The following is an 18,670-nucleotide window of genomic DNA, read 5'->3' as shown; positions in this document are numbered from 1 at the left end:
ACCTGCATGGCTACTAGATATTTGCCTGTTGTGAAGCAACCTGCGTATTCGTGATTGTAGAGCAAGGATCTTCTCCTCCGGCAGATATGTTCTCTGCACCACGGTCCAATCTCGCTTCCAAATGACACATCTTTTGTACCGGACAGGGTGACGACTTTTGCCAGTTTATGATCCAGCCGTGACTGTACAGACATGATACTGTCAGCCTCAAATGATCCTGTAACTGCTGTGGGGACTGCCCCAGCAACAGGAGGTCGTCCAAGTAAGGCAAAATCCTGACTCCTGCCAAACGGCAGGGCCTGGAACTCAAAATGATCCTCCCCTACCGCAAAACGAAGAAATTTTTGATGAGTCTGTGTGATTGGGATGTGAAGGTAGGCATCTTGTATGTCTAGGGACACCATATAGTCCCCCTGTTCCATCCTGAACCCGGGGGCTCGAACAAATTTGTTGAGATCTCTCAGATTTAGACTAGGCCAGTATGACCCAATCGGTTTCAGAACCAAGAAGAGATTGGAGTAAAACCCCTCTCGGAACTGGTTCTCTGGAACCGGAATCACTACTTCTGATGCTAGTAAGGCAAGAATAGCCTTCTGAAGGGCCAAAGCTCTTTCTGAACCCACCTGCGGGTTTACACAAAAGAACCTTTGAGGAGGAGTTTGGGGAAACAACCCCAAACCCAGGCATCCTCCGTCGTGAGGTGCCAGGGCTCTGAGAACCGAAGCAGTCGGCCCCCCACCCTGGGATCCCCCAGGGGGAGGCCTGTCCCATCAGGCCACTGGTTTATCCTGGACCCTAGATCCTGGACGTTTGTTCTGCCAGGGCTTCCTGGGTCCTGCCTTTCTTGGTGGAAATCTCGCTGAGGGCTGACCTTTGGCCTTGCCCTGCGGCCGAAACCCCCGAAAGGACGCCCTCCTCAATTTAGACGAGGCTGCTAATGGTAAACCTGCCGTCTTTGAGGCTGCCATGGATACAATTTTGTCCAGTTCTGGACCAAAGAGCACACCTCCTGTGAATGGAAGGAATTCTAGGGCCTTTTTGGACCCGACATCTGCCCTCCAATCCTTCAACCAGAGGATCCTACGTGCCACCACGGACTCTGCTGAAAATTTAGAGGAAAGGATCCCTGCATCCAAGGCGGCATCACCCAAATAAGAGGCCCCTTCTCTAATAAAGGAGATCATATCCAGTTGCTCCTTAGAGGCATCTGGTAAAGACTCCGTTAGAGTTTTGGCCCACTCCTCAATAGCTCTTGCTACCCAGGCAGTGGCCATAGCTGGGCGGGTGGCCATTCCTGCCAGCGAAAAAATTTATTTGAGACAAGACTCCAGTCTCCTATCCGTGGTTTCCTTCAGCAAAACTGCTGTGATTAGCAAAGTGGTACGTTTAATCAGCTGTGCCACATGCGCATCAACTGAAGGTGGATTCTCCCACTTGGCACAGTCCTCTGCTGGAAAAGGATATAGAAGCGCCATTCTTTTAGAAGAATGGCTTATCTTATCCGGACGGACCCAGGCTTCCTCCATAAGTTCTGATAAATGTTCAGACTTTGGGAATTCTGCCTTAACCACTTTTTGGCGCTTGAACAGGGGGGCTTTCCTAAGCGGAAGATCCCCTTCCTCTATATTTAATACCGATTTTACAGCCCTTATCAGAAAAGGGACATCGGCTACTGGGAAAGGATCATCACCCTCCTCGGAGCTAGACTCCTGCGAAAAGTCCTGTGCCTGTTCCTCGGAGGAGGAGGCACTCGAGTACTCACCCATGTAAGGCAGTGCATGGCGCCTAGACTTAGGCTGCTTTGGCTTGACAGCCTGAGGCTGAAAAACCCCCGAGGATGATGCCATAACCTTACCCGCACCAGGGCCCATCCAAGGCGGCCACATCATGGGTATAGGATGCATCTGCTGAGGCAAACCCCAAACCGGTGGTACCGGGGCAGCCAGCCGTTCTGCCACCTGAGCCATAACCTGAGAAAATGATGCCCAAGGAGGCTCAGGGCCTGAAACAGGCAAACTTAATTGGTGCGGTGGCTGTCTGAAACAGTTCCCACAAAGCCCATTTTGTAGAAAGTCCTGTGGGGACAATCCTGCCTTGCAGGCTACACAGGATATCAGCAACGGGGCTCCCGCCACCTGACCCTCAGACTCCTTAGACATAACACTACGCCACTGGTTGTGAGCGTATATGTGCTGCGTTCTACTCTCAACCCACACACCCGTAGCAAGGGAAGGGGAGAGACAGTGACAGTATACAGGAATTACAGTTCTTTTACAGAAGAAACAGTATCCATAAACAACAATCACATGTCATGCATAAACACTCTGCGAGCCATATGCATATAAGCTCTCAATATCATAATCAGCCTCAGCTTAGGTAGGATAGAGCCCCGTAAAAACCTAGACCAGCAGTAGGAAAGGTATACAGGGAGACTGTCCAGCGTCCTGTAGGAGCAGCGATCAGAGAGCAACTGACATACACTCTGGCTGCCCTATATGGAGGCTGGGAGGAACAATCCACAATCAACTGTGCCAGAGGACTGAACTAGCGTGTGGATTGGGGGAGGGGCCGCCGGGGAAGCGTACCTCCCCTATATGCTGCTTGGACCTGCCCGGTAAACTGACCTGGCCGTCGCCACAAGCCCCGGCTGGTCAGGAACATCAAATCCCGGCGGTCTAGGCTAGGAGAACAAGCCGTATGCCTCCTGACTGCAGCGCGCCTCCGGCCAGTCTCACTGCCGGAGGCCGGACCGCCACGTGGTCCCAGCGTCAGCGGCCGCCGCGACCACCTGCTTACCTGCCATCCCCTTGATCTGGTTGCGGTCCAGAGCCAGAAAGCCCCTGCCGAATGCCCTGCCGAGGCTAGCAGTGTGGCGCCGGAGGAGGTAGTTGCAGCGCGTGGCCGGTGCACCTCCAATCAGGCGAGAGGCTGCTTCCAGGACAGCTCAGACCACCCGCTGAGATAGAGAGTAAAACTCTTTTTTTTTTTTTTGTACTCGTCTGCAGGACTGCTCCAGCAGTCCCACTGTCTATGTGGTGTACACGCCAAACAGGAAGAACTGGCTACCTGAGGCAGGAGGTGGGGTATATGAGGAGGAAACCCGGTGCATCCTGGGAGCAGAGAGCTCGTTTGTATTAACTGTTTGGTGACCAGGATTCATACCCAACGTAATGGCTGTGGACCCCATGGACCCCAAAGAAGAAAAAACCAATCAAATGCAATATATACACAATCTACATACACACACACATTCTCTTTACTGCGAACCACAAGATCTTCACAGGCTGTCTCTGTAATTTACTTCCAGCCTCATCTATTATATGGATCAGGAGCTCCTCGGTGACTTATAATTGAAAATAAGGATTGTCCCCTAATATAAATTATTGCTGTGTTTTCCCCACACTCCACTTCGTATTCCCATCCTCATTACATGGTTTACCTGTGCTCCTCACAGTGACGGGACAGTAGCTGGCACTCTCATTACACGGTTTATCTGTGCTCCTCACAGTGACGGGACAGTAACTGGCACTCTCATTACACGGTTTATCTGTGCTCCTCACAGTGACGGGACAGTAACTGGCACTCACATTACACGGTTTATCTGTGCTCCTCACAGTGACGGTACAGTAGCTGGCACTCATTACACGGTTTATCTGTGCTCCTCACAGTGACGGTACAGTAGCTGGCACTCTCGTTACACGGTTTATCTGTGCTCCTCACAGTGACGTGACAGTAGCTGGACTCTCATTACACGGTTTATCTGTGCTCCTCACAGTAACGGGACAGTAACTGGCACTCTCATTACACGGTTTATCTGTGCTCCTCACAGTGATGGGACAGTAGCTAGCACTCTCATTACACGGTTTATCCGTGCTCCTCACAGTGACGGTACAGTAGCTGGCACTCATTACACGGTTTACCTGTGCTCCTCACAGTGACGGGACAGTAACTGGCACTCTCATTACACGGTTTATCTGTGCTCCTCACAGTGATGGGACAGTAGCTAGCACTCTCATTACACGGTTTATCCGTGCTCCTCACAGTGACGGTACAGTAGCTGGCACTCATTACACGGTTTACCTGTGCTCCTCACAGTGACGGGACAGTAACTGGCACTCATTACACGGTTTATCTGTGCTCCTCAGTGTGATGGGACAGTAGCTAGCACTCTCATTACACGGTTTATCCGTGCTCCTCACAGTGACGGTACAGTAGCTGGCACTCATTACACGGTTTACCTGTGCTCCTCACAGTGACGGGACAGTAACTGGCACTCATTACACGGTTTATCTGTGCTCCTCAGTGTGATGGGACAGTAGCTGGCACTCTCATTACACGGTTTATCTGTGCTCCTCACAGTAACGGTACAGTAACTGGCACTCTCATTACACGGTTTATCTGTGCTCCTCACAGTAACGGGACAGTAACTGGCACTCTCATTACACGGTTTATCTGTGCTCCTCACAGTGATGGGACAGTAGCTAGCACTCTCATTACACGGTTTATCCGTGCTCCTCACAGTGACGGTACAGTAGCTGGCACTCATTACACGGTTTACCTGTGCTCCTCACAGTGACGGGACAGTAACTGGCACTCATTACACGGTTTATCTGTGCTCCTCAGTGTGATGGGACAGTAGCTGGCACTCTCATTACACGGTTTATCTGTGCTCCTCACAGTGACGGTACAGTAACTGGCACTCTCATTACACGGTTTATCTGTGCTCCTCACAGTGACGGTACAGTAACTGGCACTCTCATTACACGGTTTATCTGTGCTCCTCAGTGTGACGGGACAGTAGCCGGCACTCTCATTACACGGTTTATCTGTGCTCCTCACAGTGACGTGACAGTAGCCGGCACTCTCATTACATGGTTTATCTGTGCTCCTCACAGTGACGGGACAGTAGCTGGCACACTCATTACATGGTTTATCTGTGCTCCTCACAGTGACGGGACAGTAGCTGGCACTCTCATTACACGGTTTATCTGTGTTCCTCACAGTGACGGGACAGTAATTGGCACTCTCATTACACGGTTTATCTGTGCTCCTCAGTGACGGTACAGTAACTGGCACTCTCATTACACGGTTTATATGTGCTCCTCACAGTGACGGGACAGTAGCTGGCACCCTCATTACACGGTTTATCTGTGCTCCTCAGTGACAGGACAGTAACATGCACTCTCATTACACGGTTTACCTGTGCTCCTCAAAGTGACGGGACAGTAACTGGCACTCATTACACGGTTTATCTGTGCTCCTCAGTGACGGGACAGTAACTGGCACTCTCATTACACGGTTTATCTGTGCTCCTCAGTGACAGGACAGTAACTGGCACTCTCATTACACGGTTTATCTGTGCTCCTCATTGTGACGGGACAGTAGCTGGCACTCTCTACACGGTTTATCTGTGCTCCTCAGTGACGGTACAGTAACTGGCACTCTCATTACACGGTTTATCTGTGCTCCTCACAGTGACGGTACAGTAACTGGCACTCTCATTACACGGTTTATCTGTGCTCCTCACAGTGACGGTACAGTAACTGGCACTCTCATTACACGGTTTATCTGTGCTCCTCAGTGTGATGGGACAGTAGCTGGCACTCTCATTACACGGTTTATCTGTGCTCCTCACAGTGACGGTACAGTAACTGGCACTCATTACACGGTTTATCTGTGCTCCTCAGTGTGATGGGACAGTAGCTGGCACTCTCATTACACGGTTTATCTGTGCTCCTCACAGTGACGGGACAGTAATTGGCACTCTCATTACACGGTTTATCTGTGCTCCTCAGTGACGGGACAGTAACTGGCACTCTCATTACACGGTTTATCTGTGCTCCTCAGTGACGGGATAGTAACTGGCACTCTCATTACATGGTTTATCTGTGCTCCTCAGTGACGGTACAGTAACTGGCACTCTCATTACACGGTTTATCTGTGCTCCTCACAGTGACGGTACAGTAACTGGCACTCTCATTACATGGTTTATCTGTGCTCCTCAGTGACGGGACAGTAGCTGGCACTCTCATTACATGGTTTATCTGTGCTCCTCACAGTGACGAGACAGTAACTGGCACTCTCATTACATGGTTTATCTGTGCTCCTCACAGTGATGGCTGGCACTCTCATGTCTGTCGGACATCACTGAATAGCAGCAATAATATTCTCCAGTAACGGTGGCAGAAGGTTCTGGATAAAAGATTCAGTTCCTCTATATAATTACAGACGTGGAGCCGTCTATACATACACCTCACTGTGCACAGAAGGCAGGGGCGGGCACAACACTGTCACCTCACTGTGCACAGAAGGCAGGGGCGGGCACAACATTGTCACCTCACTGTGCACAGAAGGCAGGGGCGGGCACAACATTGTCACCTCACTGTGCACAGAAGGCAGGGGCGGGCACAACATTGTCACCTCACTGTGCACAGAAGGCAGGGGCGGGCACAACATTGTCACCTCACTGTGCACAGAAGGCAGGGGCGGGCACAACATTGTCACCTCACTGTGCACAGAAGGCAGGGGCGGGCACAACATTGTCACCTCACTAAGCACAGAAGGCAGGGGCGGGCACAACATTGTCACCTCACTGTGCACAGAAGGCAGGGGCGGGCACAACATTGTCACCTCACTGTGCACAGAAGGCAGGGGCGGGCACAACATTGTCACCTCACTGTGCACAGAAGGCAGGGGCGGGCACAACATTGTCACCTCACTGTGCACAGAAGGCAGGGGCGGGCACAACATTGTCACCTCACTGTGCACAGAAGGCAGGGGCGGGCACAACATTGTCACCTCACTGTGCACAGAAGGCAGGGGCGGGCACAACATTGTCACCTCACTGTGCACAGAAGGCAGGGGCGGGCACAACATTGTCACCTCACTGTGCACAGAAGGCAGGGGCGGGCACAACATTGTAGCGTTCTGGGCCTGTTGGATCTCTATGATAGAGTCAGGGATAATCAGATAGCAAAAAACAAGCTCTGTACTACAGGACGCCATATTAAACCATATCAGGGGCCTCTACTTCGCTATGTATCACATGATAAGATGCAGAGTATTCTGTAACTCAACTAATGGTTTTGATTGGGTGGATTCGTTATTTCCCCTATGCAGTGAGGCCACAGACAGGGGAAAGCCTCCCTATGTAGAGGCTACTGACAAGCCGAGCCTCACCTTGCAAGCTCTTTGATTAGATTTGCAATTCGTCTTTTGTCTTCTGGACACAAATCCTTCAAGCTTGCACTTCTCATCCCATCTTCTTCCCGAGCCACCTAGAGAGGAGATACCACAAGACACATGTGAGATTGCATCATCGAAAGCAGCACACAGCAGAATTAAGACGGCAGTAACCCTGAATTCACTGTTAGTCAACGATCTTTACAGAACTATGGACCATACCACCAAAGTAGCCACCATCTAACCTTAGCTCATTACCATAGTCAGTTACTGTCTCAGTCACACACCACAGCCAGAACCGGTCTATGCCACAAACCATCTTCGAACAACTGTACATTAACGCGCTTTCTAGATCACATGGCAGTGCTAGGGGTATTAAGAGCGCTACCAAAGGCTATTGCACAACTATTTTAGTTGGTTTTTTTTATTATGTTATTGGTGCGTTAGTCTGTAAAAGTCACTCATGCTCTCCTTTAAAATATATACAGGTTGAGTCTCCCATATCCAAAATGCTTGGGACCAAGGGGCATTTTGGATAATGGAATATTCCGTATTTTGGAATATTTGCATATCATAATGAAATATCTTGGGAGTGGGACCCCAATATACACACAGAATGCATTTATGTGTTATATACACCTTATACACACAGTCTACATGTCATTTTATACAATATTTTCAATAATTTTGTGGCTCAAGCAGTTTGTGTACAGAAATTAAATTCATTTATGTTTCATATACACCTTATACACACAACCTGAGGTATTTTATACAATATTTTTAATAATTTGTGCCTTAGACAAAGTTTGAGTACTTTGAACCATTAAAAATCAAAGGTTTAATTATCTCAGTCATGCCAAAATTATTCCGTATTTCGGAATATTCCATATTTCGGAATATTTGGATATGGGAGACTCAACCTGTATACACACACACACACAGCAATGGTGAAAACAGCCAAATAAGGGATACAAAATAAACAAAAAAAACACAAAACTCTGAATCCCCCTTTGCTGATCCCGCCTTCCTGATGTCTTCGTACCTTTAATAAATGTAGCAGCTGATTTGCACAATGATCGGGGAATCGGGTCTAAAATATATTACATTACATGTCTAAGCGCCCCCTATCCTGCTTCTGACTACCCTAGGTATTGGTCCGCCCAGCGACTAGCAGCGCTCCGCCCAGCGACTAGCAGCGCTCCGCCCAGCGACTAGCAGCGCTCTCCGCCCAGCGACTAGCAGCGCTCTCCGCCCAGCGACTAGCAGCGCTCTCCGCCCAGCGATTGCAGGACTGAGTATGTCTGTATAGGACATGATTGCCAAGTATAGAGATGATCTTCCTCCTTTTTGGGATAAGGGGATTCTGGCGACTGCTGTATTGGATTCATTAATTTTAAAGAAGCATTTAAAAGGAAGGTGGCTAGAACTGTAAGTAGAAGTTACCTGCGATTCACTGTGTTCTTTCCAGTCTGGCAATAAATCCATCTTAGCAGGTGGAGTGGGATGTGTGCTCCTAGGTTTTGTATCATCAGCCTTCAGACTCTTTAACTTAGGGGCCGGCCTGAAGTTGCCTTCTCCGCAAAGACCTAGGCATTGTGCACAGGACACAGGATCAGCAGAAGTTACTCCCATCACACCTGCACTAACATACACATTTATAGCCTAATAATCATTAAGCTCACAATATCACACAAAGAAGGGCTGCAATAATAAATATCAAACAATTGCGTTCCTGCTACTGTTTTAGCAGGGTGCCGTGCCCGGCCCGATTTCAAAACAGCAAAATGCGCCCTGCCCTTATGGCGGCACCCTGCTGAAACAGCCTGCCGGAAGCTTTCACCACTCATGGGCCGCAGTGTTCCCCACGCACCTTTTCTCGTTGCCACGCCACCCTTTTCTGGCAAGCTAGTGCCCTTTTTACAGTCCAGCGCCCTGCCCCGCACCGGACCTAGAATGTTCACTAAGTAACATATTAGAGAAAATAAATGGATTTGTTTAAAGAGAGGGGAAGTTGCCCAATCATTGAGCCTCTACCCATCATTATATAGAACGTACTTGATAAATGCTAGATAAAAGCTGATTGGCTGCTATGGGCAAGTTGTCCACTCTTTAGAAAGCTTGATACATCTCCCCGATTGGCGGTAGTTCAGGCCTCCAGTGACACTAGACTATGTTCTGCCTGAGCTCCCCACTAACACTTTACACATCGGGGTATGTAAGCATGCATTGCTATCCAAGGCTATGGATAAAGGAATAAGCCATTGCTTCATTCAAAAAAAAAAAAAAACAACATTAATACTAAAATAAAAAGTTCATATGATGGGTAATCCCAATTAACCAGTGTCCTTGCAATAAGATAATAGCATTCGGCATGAGTGGTTATAGGACATACCTGGGATATGGACCATTTGCTGCTCTTCGTCAGATGCTGTGACTGTCATTAAGGAAAGACATTTATGACATTTGGGACAGCCAACCAGAGCGGAACATTCATACCATATAACTATTCCAGATCGGCTTCATCCCCCCCCAAAAAAGTCACCCTCATATGTCATATCTACGTTCCAGATACAGCCCTCAGTCCTAATGCCGTTCTGTTTTCTACCCTTATACAATATATAGAACCGATAGCACTGCATGGCAGGTCTTCATGTATAAGGTGTTCGGTGCTGCCATATTTCACGCAATGAAAGTTACAAAGTAATGTACATGCAATATATGGGACTGGGTACACACAATTATATAAAGTTTAAATGTTTTTTTTTTTCAATACGTTAACATTTTATTGTATAGATATAAATAAATAAAATCAGAGATATTACCTTTCATATCTAAACCCAGAACATCCTACTAACTTTAATCATTTATATCTGCCTTAGTAACAGCTTTCATCAAATACACATTCAGGTTTTGACTCAACAACAAGGACAGAGGACCACAAGCCCTACGTCGTCAGGACCACAAGCCCTACGTCGTCAGGACCACAAGCCCTACGTCGTCAGGACCACAAGCCCTACGTCGTCAGGACCACAAGCCCTACGTCGTCAGGACCACAAGCCCTACGTCGTCAGGACCACAAGCCCTACGTCGTCAGGACCACAAGCCCTACGTCGTCAGGACCACAAGCCCTACGTCGTCAGGACCACAAGCCCTACGTCGTCAGGACCACAAGCCCTACGTCGTCAGGACCACAAGCCCTACGTCGTCAGGACCACAAGCCCTACGTCGTCAGGACCACAAGCCCTACGTCTTCAGTACCACAAGCCCTACGTCATCAGTACCACAAGCCCTACGTCATCAGTACCACAAGCCCTAAATCATCAGGACCACAAGCCCTACGTCATCAGTACCACAAGCCCTACGTCATCAGTACCACAAGCCCTACGTCATCAGTACCACAAGCCCTACGTCATCAGTACCACAAGCCCTACGTCATCAGTACCACAAGCCCTACATCATCAGTACCACAATCGGAGGACAGAAAGCTTTAGGGAGTACGGTTTCCCCAAGCTCATCTCATTATTGGCAGCAGAAATTCAGCTACAATGCTACAAATGACAATCCGGTACGCGCTCTCCAGCCAAGTACACCCTCCTCCAGCCAAGTATGCCCCCAAGCTGCTTCCCAATCCCCATGCCAACAGGTGCCAACACACTTGGCGATGTGGTCACGATGCAATATTGCGTCAGATTTCCCCTTGAACGCTCCCCGGCAGTTGTGGGCACGATTTGGTGTTAAAAACTGTCCAATGTGACAAACAATCTATCGTGCCTCCTAACTATTCCAAGGCATCATGACTGAGATTGTCCGTACTACCCTACAGGATGGCAGATCTGAAGATGCGATATACGACCTGCGGGGACGCGCATCGGCATCATGAGTGGAAACTCACGAATTTGGCATATTTTAAACAATTTGTCGTCACGATGCATCGGAATTGGGCAAATCGTATAAAATATCGCTAAGTGTGTAGGCACCTAATCACTATGAAAACTGCAAAGCAGCCGGGAGCGTCCATTTTATTTACTTTTTTAAATGTAACGCAAGGCGCCGCTGTCACACACTACACGCCGACATGCTGGTGTAATTTCTCTTGTATTGCCAGCTGGAGACACATGCCTGAGCATTACATATACGTGAAATGTGTCTATATAGTTTATATAAATAACTGGTGGCGACTTCTACATCCCTAATAAGATGCATTGTACCACAACCACTTGCCCATACAATACACGGATATAATGAGCCCCTAACACTTAAGTTAGAAATATTTGGGCAAAGTCAGCTGCTTATGAGACAATTTATGTTTATTGTGGAAAGTTCAGCATTAGACTAGTGTCCGAAGGGTCCTGGGTGTTCTTGGGATATCAGCCCTAGAATCCAGCACTTATATTGTGCATTTTAGGTGTTGCTGTCACACTATGAATACAGATTACAGCGTGTATCACACAGTATATGAGTGTGTGGCATGACATTCATGCTCCTGCCTCCATGCAGCTGGCACACACATGCAACTTGATTGAAGCACGCAGAGCACGGGTACCTTATTCTCTAGAGATGCCATTAATAGAAATATCAATCGGAACAGAAAGCTGAAAAAATATTTCTGCAACAGGACAGACCCCGACTGCACCAACAGACCAAAGTGTTCCAGGTACTTGGTCACTGTGGTCAGTCAGTGGAAACGCACAGTAATCAGAACCACCAACAACCAGGCAGCAACTTGGAAATGAGCCCTTGTTAGCTCAAAGCACATTGGCGGGAGCTGCATGACCATACACAGTTACACAGGACATCACCCAGTTACACATACAGGTGGGATATGGAACCACATTGTATGCAATACCAGGCTGTTTATTCTACTGTATCTGGCATGGGTCCAACTCTTCTCATCCATTATTTCAATGTATACATTTGCTTGCTCTATACGAGCTCATTGCATCTATTGATCTAGATTGTGCTAATCATGTGTTATTTGGTATGAGCTTAAGTGTAAATAAATAGATGTTTTATACCCATCACGTGTTCCACAAGTAATCTTGCAATTCTAAGTTAAAAACTACTCCTAAGATAATACAATACTGTTGGTATTCTCATTGTCTAACCCTTAACCCAGGGTACATAAACCAACTTTCTATATTTTATGTTTCTATTTGGGGTCTGGGATACCCTGTGTTATGGACCCCAGGCTACTTTGTGCGTGTGTGCTCCGATTACTGCATACCATATTCTGTTTAAGCAACAACTAGGTCATGTGAGTTTAAAACGCAGTATGCCTGCAGCCCTACATACCCATGTATATGACAACAGGAGACACACACACCCTGGACACTATACACCCGGAACAGGGGACACACACCCTGGACACTATACACCCGGAACAGGGGACACACACACACAGGACACTATACAGCCGGAACAGGGGACACACACACAGGACACTATACACCCAGAACAGGGGACACACACCCTGGACACTATACACCCAGAACAGGGGACACACACCGTGGACACTATACACCCAGAACACGGGACACACACACACAGGACACTATACACCCGGAACAGGGGACACACACACACAGGACACTATACACCCGGAACAGGGGACACACACCCTGGACACTATACACCCGGAACAGGGGACACACACACACAGGACACTATACAGCCGGAACAGGGGACACACACACAGGACACTATACACCCAGAACAGGGGACACACACCCTGGACACTATACACCCAGAACAGGGGACACACACCGTGGACACTATACACCCAGAACACGGGACACACACACACAGGACACTATACACCCGGAACAGGGGACACACACACACAGGACACTATACACCCGGAACAGGGGACACACACACACAGGACACTATACACCCGGAACAGGGGACACACACACACAGGACACTATACACCCGGAACAGGGGACACACACCCTGGACACTATACACCCGGAACAGGGGACACACACACACAGGACACTATACACCCGGAACAGGGGACACACACACACAGGACACTATACACCCGGAACAGGGGACACACACACACAGGACACTATACACCCGGAACAGGGGACACACACACACAGGACACTATACACCCGGAACAGGGGACACACACACACAGGACACTATACACCCGGAACACGGGACACACACCCTGGACACTATACACCCGGAACAGGGGACACACACACAGGACACTATACACCCGGAATAGGGGACACACACCCTGGACACTATACACCCGGGACAGGGGACACACACACACAGGACACTATACACCCGGAACAGGGGACACACACACAGGACACTATACACCCGGAACAGGGGACACACACACAGGACACTATACACCCGGAATAGGGGACACACACGCACGCACAGCCCGGTGTAGGATACCGTCCAGGCTCCAGTATGCGGCAGCTCTGTCCCCAGCAACATCCGCCATCTTCAAACAACCGCCACCCCTGGCGCCCCAGCAACCGGCTCCCAGACCCGCCCCCTTCGCTCCTGACACGCTGATTGGTGACCGCGGCTTCCACCCAGCTTCAGCGCCGCAGTGCATTGTGGGGGTTGTAGTATTCATGCAGTCTTTCTTGATATACCCATATTTACCAGGACTACATCTCCCAGCATGCAGCGGACCAGAACTGTGTATCCTGGTTACTGAGGAGAGAGAGCTGAGGTGCGGGGTATCGGGGAGGGCAGGCTGATGTGTAGGGAATTGGGAAGGGCAGGCTGAGGTGTAGGGAATTGGGGAGGGCAGGCTGATGTGTAGGGAATTGGGGAGGGCAGGCTGATGTGTGGGGTATTGGGGAGGGCAGGCTGATGTGTGGGGTATTGGGGAGGGTAGGCTGATGTGTAGGGAATTGGGGAGGGCAGGCTGAGGTGTGGGGAATTGGGGAGGGCAGGCTGATGTGTGGGGAATTGGGGAGGGCAGGCTGATGTGTGGGGAATTGGGGAGGGCAGGCTGATGTGTGGGGAATTGGGGAGGGCAGGCTGATGTGTAGGGAATTGGGGAGGGCAGGCTGATGTGTGGGGTATTGGGGAGGGTAGGCTGAGGTGCGGGGAATTGGGGAGGGCAGGCTGATGTGTGGGGAATTGGGGTGGGCAGGCTGATGTGTAGGGAATTGGGGAGATCAGGCTGAGGTGTGGGGAATTGGGGAGATCAGGCTGATGTGTGGGGAATTGGGGAGGGCAGGCTGATGTGTAGGGAATTGGGGAGGGCAGGCTGATGTGTAGGGAATTGGGGTACGCAGGCTGAGGTGTAGGGAATTGGGGAGATCAGGCTGAGGTGCGGGGAATTGGGGAGGGCAGGCTGAGGTGTGGGGAATTGGGGAGGGCATGCTGATGTGTGGGGAATTGGGGAGGGCATGCTGATGTGTAGAGAATTGGGGAGGGCAGGCTGATGTGTAGAGAATTGGGGAGGGCAGGCTGATGTGTGGGGAATTGGGGAGGGCAGGCTGATGTGTAGAGAATTGGGGAGGGCAGGCTGATGTGTGGGGAATTGGGGTGGGCAGGCTGATGTGTAGGGAATTGGGGAGGGCAGGCTGATGTGTGGGGAATTGGGGAGGGCAGGCTGATGTGTAGGGAATTGGGGAGGGCAGGCTGATGTGTGGGGTATTGGGGAGGGTAGGCTGAGGTGCGGGGAATTGGGGAGGGCAGGCTGATGTGTGGGGAATTGGGGTGGGCAGGCTGATGTGTAGGGAATTGGGGAGATCAGGCTGAGGTGTGGGGAATTGGGGAGATCAGGCTGATGTGTGGGGAATTGGGGAGGGCAGGCTGATGTGTAGGGAATTGGGGAGGGCAGGCTGATGTGTAGGGAATTGGGGTACGCAGGCTGAGGTGTAGGGAATTGGGGAGATCAGGCTGAGGTGCGGGGAATTGGGGAGGGCAGGCTGAGGTGTGGGGAATTGGGGAGGGCATGCTGATGTGTGGGGAATTGGGGAGGGCATGCTGATGTGTAGAGAATTGGGGAGGGCAGGCTGATGTGTAGAGAATTGGGGAGGGCAGGCTGATGTGTGGGGAATTGGGGAGGGCAGGCTGATGTGTAGAGAATTGGGGAGGGCAGGCTGATGTGTGGGGAATTGGGGAGGGCAGGCTGATGTGTAGGGAATTGGGGAGGGCAGGCTGAGGTGCGGGGAATTGGGGAGGGTAGGCTGATGTGTAGGGAATTGGGGAGGGCAGGCTGATGTGTGGGGAATTGGGGAGGGCAGGCTGATGTGTAGGGAATTGGGGAGGGCAGGCTGATGTGTAGGGAATTGGGGAGGGCAGGCTGATGTGTAGGGAATTGGGGTGGGCAGGCTGATGTGTGGGGTATCGGGGAGGGCAGGCTGATGTGTAGGGAATTGGGGAGGGCAGGCTGATGTGTAGGGAATTGGGGAGGGCAGGCTGATGTGTAGGGAATTGGGGAGATCAGGCTGAGGTGCGGGGAATTGGGGAGGGCAGGCTGAGGTGTGGGGAATTGGGGAGGGCATGCTGATGTGTAGGGAATTGGGGAGGGCAGGCTGAGGTGTGGGGAATTGGGGAGGGCAGGCTGATGTGTGGGGAATTGGGGAGGGCAGGCTGAGGTGTAGGGAATTGGGGAGGACAGGCTGATGTGTGGGGAATTGGGGAGGGCAGGCTGATGTGTGGGGAATTGGGGAGGGCAGGCTGAGGTGCGGGGAATTGGGGTACGCAGGCTGAGGTGCGGGGAATTGGGGTACGCAGGCTGAGGTGCGGGGAATTGGGGAGGACAGGCTGATGTGTGGGGTATTGGGGAGGGCAGGCTGATGTGTAGGGAATTGGGGAGGGCAGGCTGATGTGTAGGGAATTGGGGTGGGCAGGCTGATGTGTGGGGAATTGGGGAGGACAGGCTGATGTGTGGGGTATTGGGGAGGGCAGGCTGATGTGTGGGGTATTGGGGAGGGCAGGCTGATGTGTAGGGAATTGGGGAGGGCAGGCTGAGGTGTAGGGAATTGGGGAGGGCAGGCTGATGTGTGGGGAATTGGGGAGGGCAGGCTGAGGTGTAGGGAATTGGGGAGGGCAGGCTGAGGTGTGGGGAATTGGGGAGGGTAGGCTGAGGTGTGGGGAATTGGGGAGGACAGGCTGATGTGTAGGGAATTGGGGAGGGCAGGCTGATGTGTGGGGAATTGGGGAGGGCAGGTTGATGTGTGGGGAATTGGGGAGGGCAGGCTGATGTGTGGGGAATTGGGGAGGGCAGGCTGATGTGTAGGGAATTGGGGAGGACAGGCTGAGGTGTAGGGAATTGGGGAGGGCAGGCTGAGGTGTAGGGTATTGGGGAGGGCAGGCTGAGGTGTAGGGTATTGGGGAGGGTAGGCTGAGGTGTGGGGAATTGGGGAGGGCAGGCTGAGGTGTGGGGAATTGGGGAGGGCAGGCTGATGTGTGGGGAATTGGGGAGGGCAGGCTGATGTGTGGGGAATTGGGGAGGGCAGGCTGATGTGTGGGGAATTGGGGAGGGTAGGCTGAGGTGCGGGGAATTGGGGTACGCAGGCTGAGGTGCGGGGAATTGGGGTACGCAGGCTGAGGTGCGGGGAATTGGGGAGGACAGGCTGATGTGTGGGGTATTGGGGAGGGCAGGCTGATGTGTAGGGAATTGGGGAGGGCAGGCTGATGTGTAGGGAATTGGGGTGGGCAGGCTGATGTGTGGGGTATCGGGGAGATCAGGCTGAGGTGCGGGGAATTGGGGAGGGCAGGCTGAGGTGTGGGGAATTGGGGAGGGCAGGCTGATGTGTGGGGAATTGGGGAGGGCAGGCTGATGTGTGGGGAATTGGGGAGGGCAGGCTGATGTGTGGGGAATTGGGGAGGGCAGGCTGATGTGTGGGGAATTGGGGAGGGCAGGCTGAGGTGCGGGGAATTGGGGTACGCAGGCTGAGGTGCGGGGAATTGGGGTACGCAGGCTGAGGTGCGGGGAATTGGGGAGGACAGGCTGATGTGTGGGGTATTGGGGAGGGCAGGCTGATGTGTAGGGAATTGGGGAGGGCAGGCTGATGTGTAGGGAATTGGGGTGGGCAGGCTGATGTGTGGGGAATTGGGGAGGACAGGCTGATGTGTGGGGTATTGGGGAGGGCAGGCTGATGTGTGGGGTATTGGGGAGGGCAGGCTGATGTGTAGGGAATTGGGGAGGGCAGGCTGAGGTGTAGGGAATTGGGGAGGGCAGGCTGATGTGTGGGGAATTGGGGAGGGCAGGCTGAGGTGTAGGGAATTGGGGAGGGCAGGCTGAGGTGTGGGGAATTGGGGAGGGTAGGCTGAGGTGTGGGGAATTGGGGAGGACAGGCTGATGTGTAGGGAATTGGGGAGGACAGGCTGATGTGTGGGGAATTGGGGAGGGCAGGTTGATGTGTGGGGAATTGGGGAGGGCAGGCTGATGTGTGGGGAATTGGGGAGGGCAGGCTGATGTGTAGGGAATTGGGGAGGACAGGCTGAGGTGTAGGGAATTGGGGAGGGCAGGCTGAGGTGTAGGGTATTGGGGAGGGCAGGCTGAGGTGTAGGGTATTGGGGAGGGTAGGCTGAGGTGTGGGGAATTGGGGAGGGCAGGCTGAGGTGTAGGGTATTGGGGAGGGTAGGCTGAGGTGTGGGGAATTGGGGAGGACAGGCTGATGTGTGGGGAATTGGGGAGGGCAGGCTGAGGTGTGGGGTATTGGGGAGGGCAGGCTGAGGTGTGGGGTATTGGTGAGGGCAGGCTGAGGTGTGGGGTATTGGGGAGGGCAGGCTGAGGTGTGGGGTATTGGGGAGGGCAGGCTGATGTGTGGGGTATTGGGGAGGGCAGGCTGATGTGTGGGGTATTGGGGAGGGCAGGCTGATGTGCGGGGAATTGGGGTGGGCAGGTTGATGTGTGGGGAATCGGGGAGGGGAGGCCGATGTGTAGAGAATTGGGGAGGGCAGGCTGATGTGTGGGGAATTGGGAAGGGCAGGCTGATGTGTGGGGAATTGGGGTGGGCAGGCTGATGTGTGGGGAATTGGGGTGGGCAGGCTGATGTGTGGGGAATTGGGGAGGACAGGCTGATGTGTGGGGTATTGGGGAGGGCAGGCTAATGTGTAGGGAATTGGGGAGGGCAGGCTGATGTGTGGGGAATTGGGGAGGGCAGGCTGATGTGTAGGGAATTGGGGAGGACAGGCTGATGTGTGGGGAATTGGGGAGGGCAGGCTGAGGTGTAGGGAATTGGGGAGGGCAGGCTGAGGTGTAGGGTATTGGGGAGGGTAGGCTGAGGTGTGGGGAATTGGGGAGGACAGGCTGATGTGTAGGGAATTGGGGAGGACAGGCTGATGTGTAGGGAATTGGGGAGGGCAGGCTGATGTGTAGGGAATTGGGGTGGGCAGGCTGATGTGTGGGGAATTGGGGAGGACAGGCTGATGTGTGGGGAATTGGGGAGGGCAGGCTGATGTGTGGGGAATTGGGGAGGGCAGGCTGATGTGTAGGGAATTGGGGAGGACAGGCTGAGGTGTAGGGAATTGGGGAGGGCAGGCT

At 52.0% G+C, this 18,670-nt stretch overlaps 2 protein-coding genes across 2 annotated transcripts in view; one reads left to right on the top strand and one right to left on the bottom strand.

The window, feature by feature from the left end:
* Window positions 1–13,745, bottom strand: part of KIAA1328 (KIAA1328 ortholog) — a 174,238-nt gene extending 160,493 nt beyond the window's left edge. The window contains exons 1-4 of the mRNA XM_088442410.1: window positions 13,603–13,745; window positions 9,575–9,610; window positions 8,626–8,768; window positions 7,180–7,277 (exon numbers count right to left, since the gene is read on the bottom strand). Of these exons, the coding sequence (XP_088298536.1) occupies window positions 7,180–7,277; window positions 8,626–8,768; window positions 9,575–9,610; window positions 13,603–13,651 (326 nt within the window). The 5' untranslated portion in view covers window positions 13,652–13,745. The remainder of the gene's footprint in view (window positions 1–7,179; window positions 7,278–8,625; window positions 8,769–9,574; window positions 9,611–13,602) is intronic.
* Window positions 13,746–13,799: 54 nt separating this feature from the next.
* LOC148511344 (tubulin polyglutamylase complex subunit 2-like) overlaps window positions 13,800–18,670 on the top strand; it is a 42,044-nt gene continuing 37,173 nt past the window's right edge. Inside the window, exon 1 of the mRNA XM_088442411.1 lies at window positions 13,800–13,888. The gene's annotated coding sequence lies outside the window, so the exon portion shown is untranslated. The remainder of the gene's footprint in view (window positions 13,889–18,670) is intronic.

The sequence above is a fragment of the Taudactylus pleione genome, unplaced genomic scaffold (genome assembly GCF_031769625.1).
Source record: "Taudactylus pleione unplaced genomic scaffold, aTauple2 ptg000311l, whole genome shotgun sequence".
NCBI lineage: Eukaryota > Metazoa > Chordata > Amphibia > Anura > Myobatrachidae > Taudactylus > Taudactylus pleione.
This window is presented reverse-complemented; position numbering and strand designations above follow the sequence as displayed.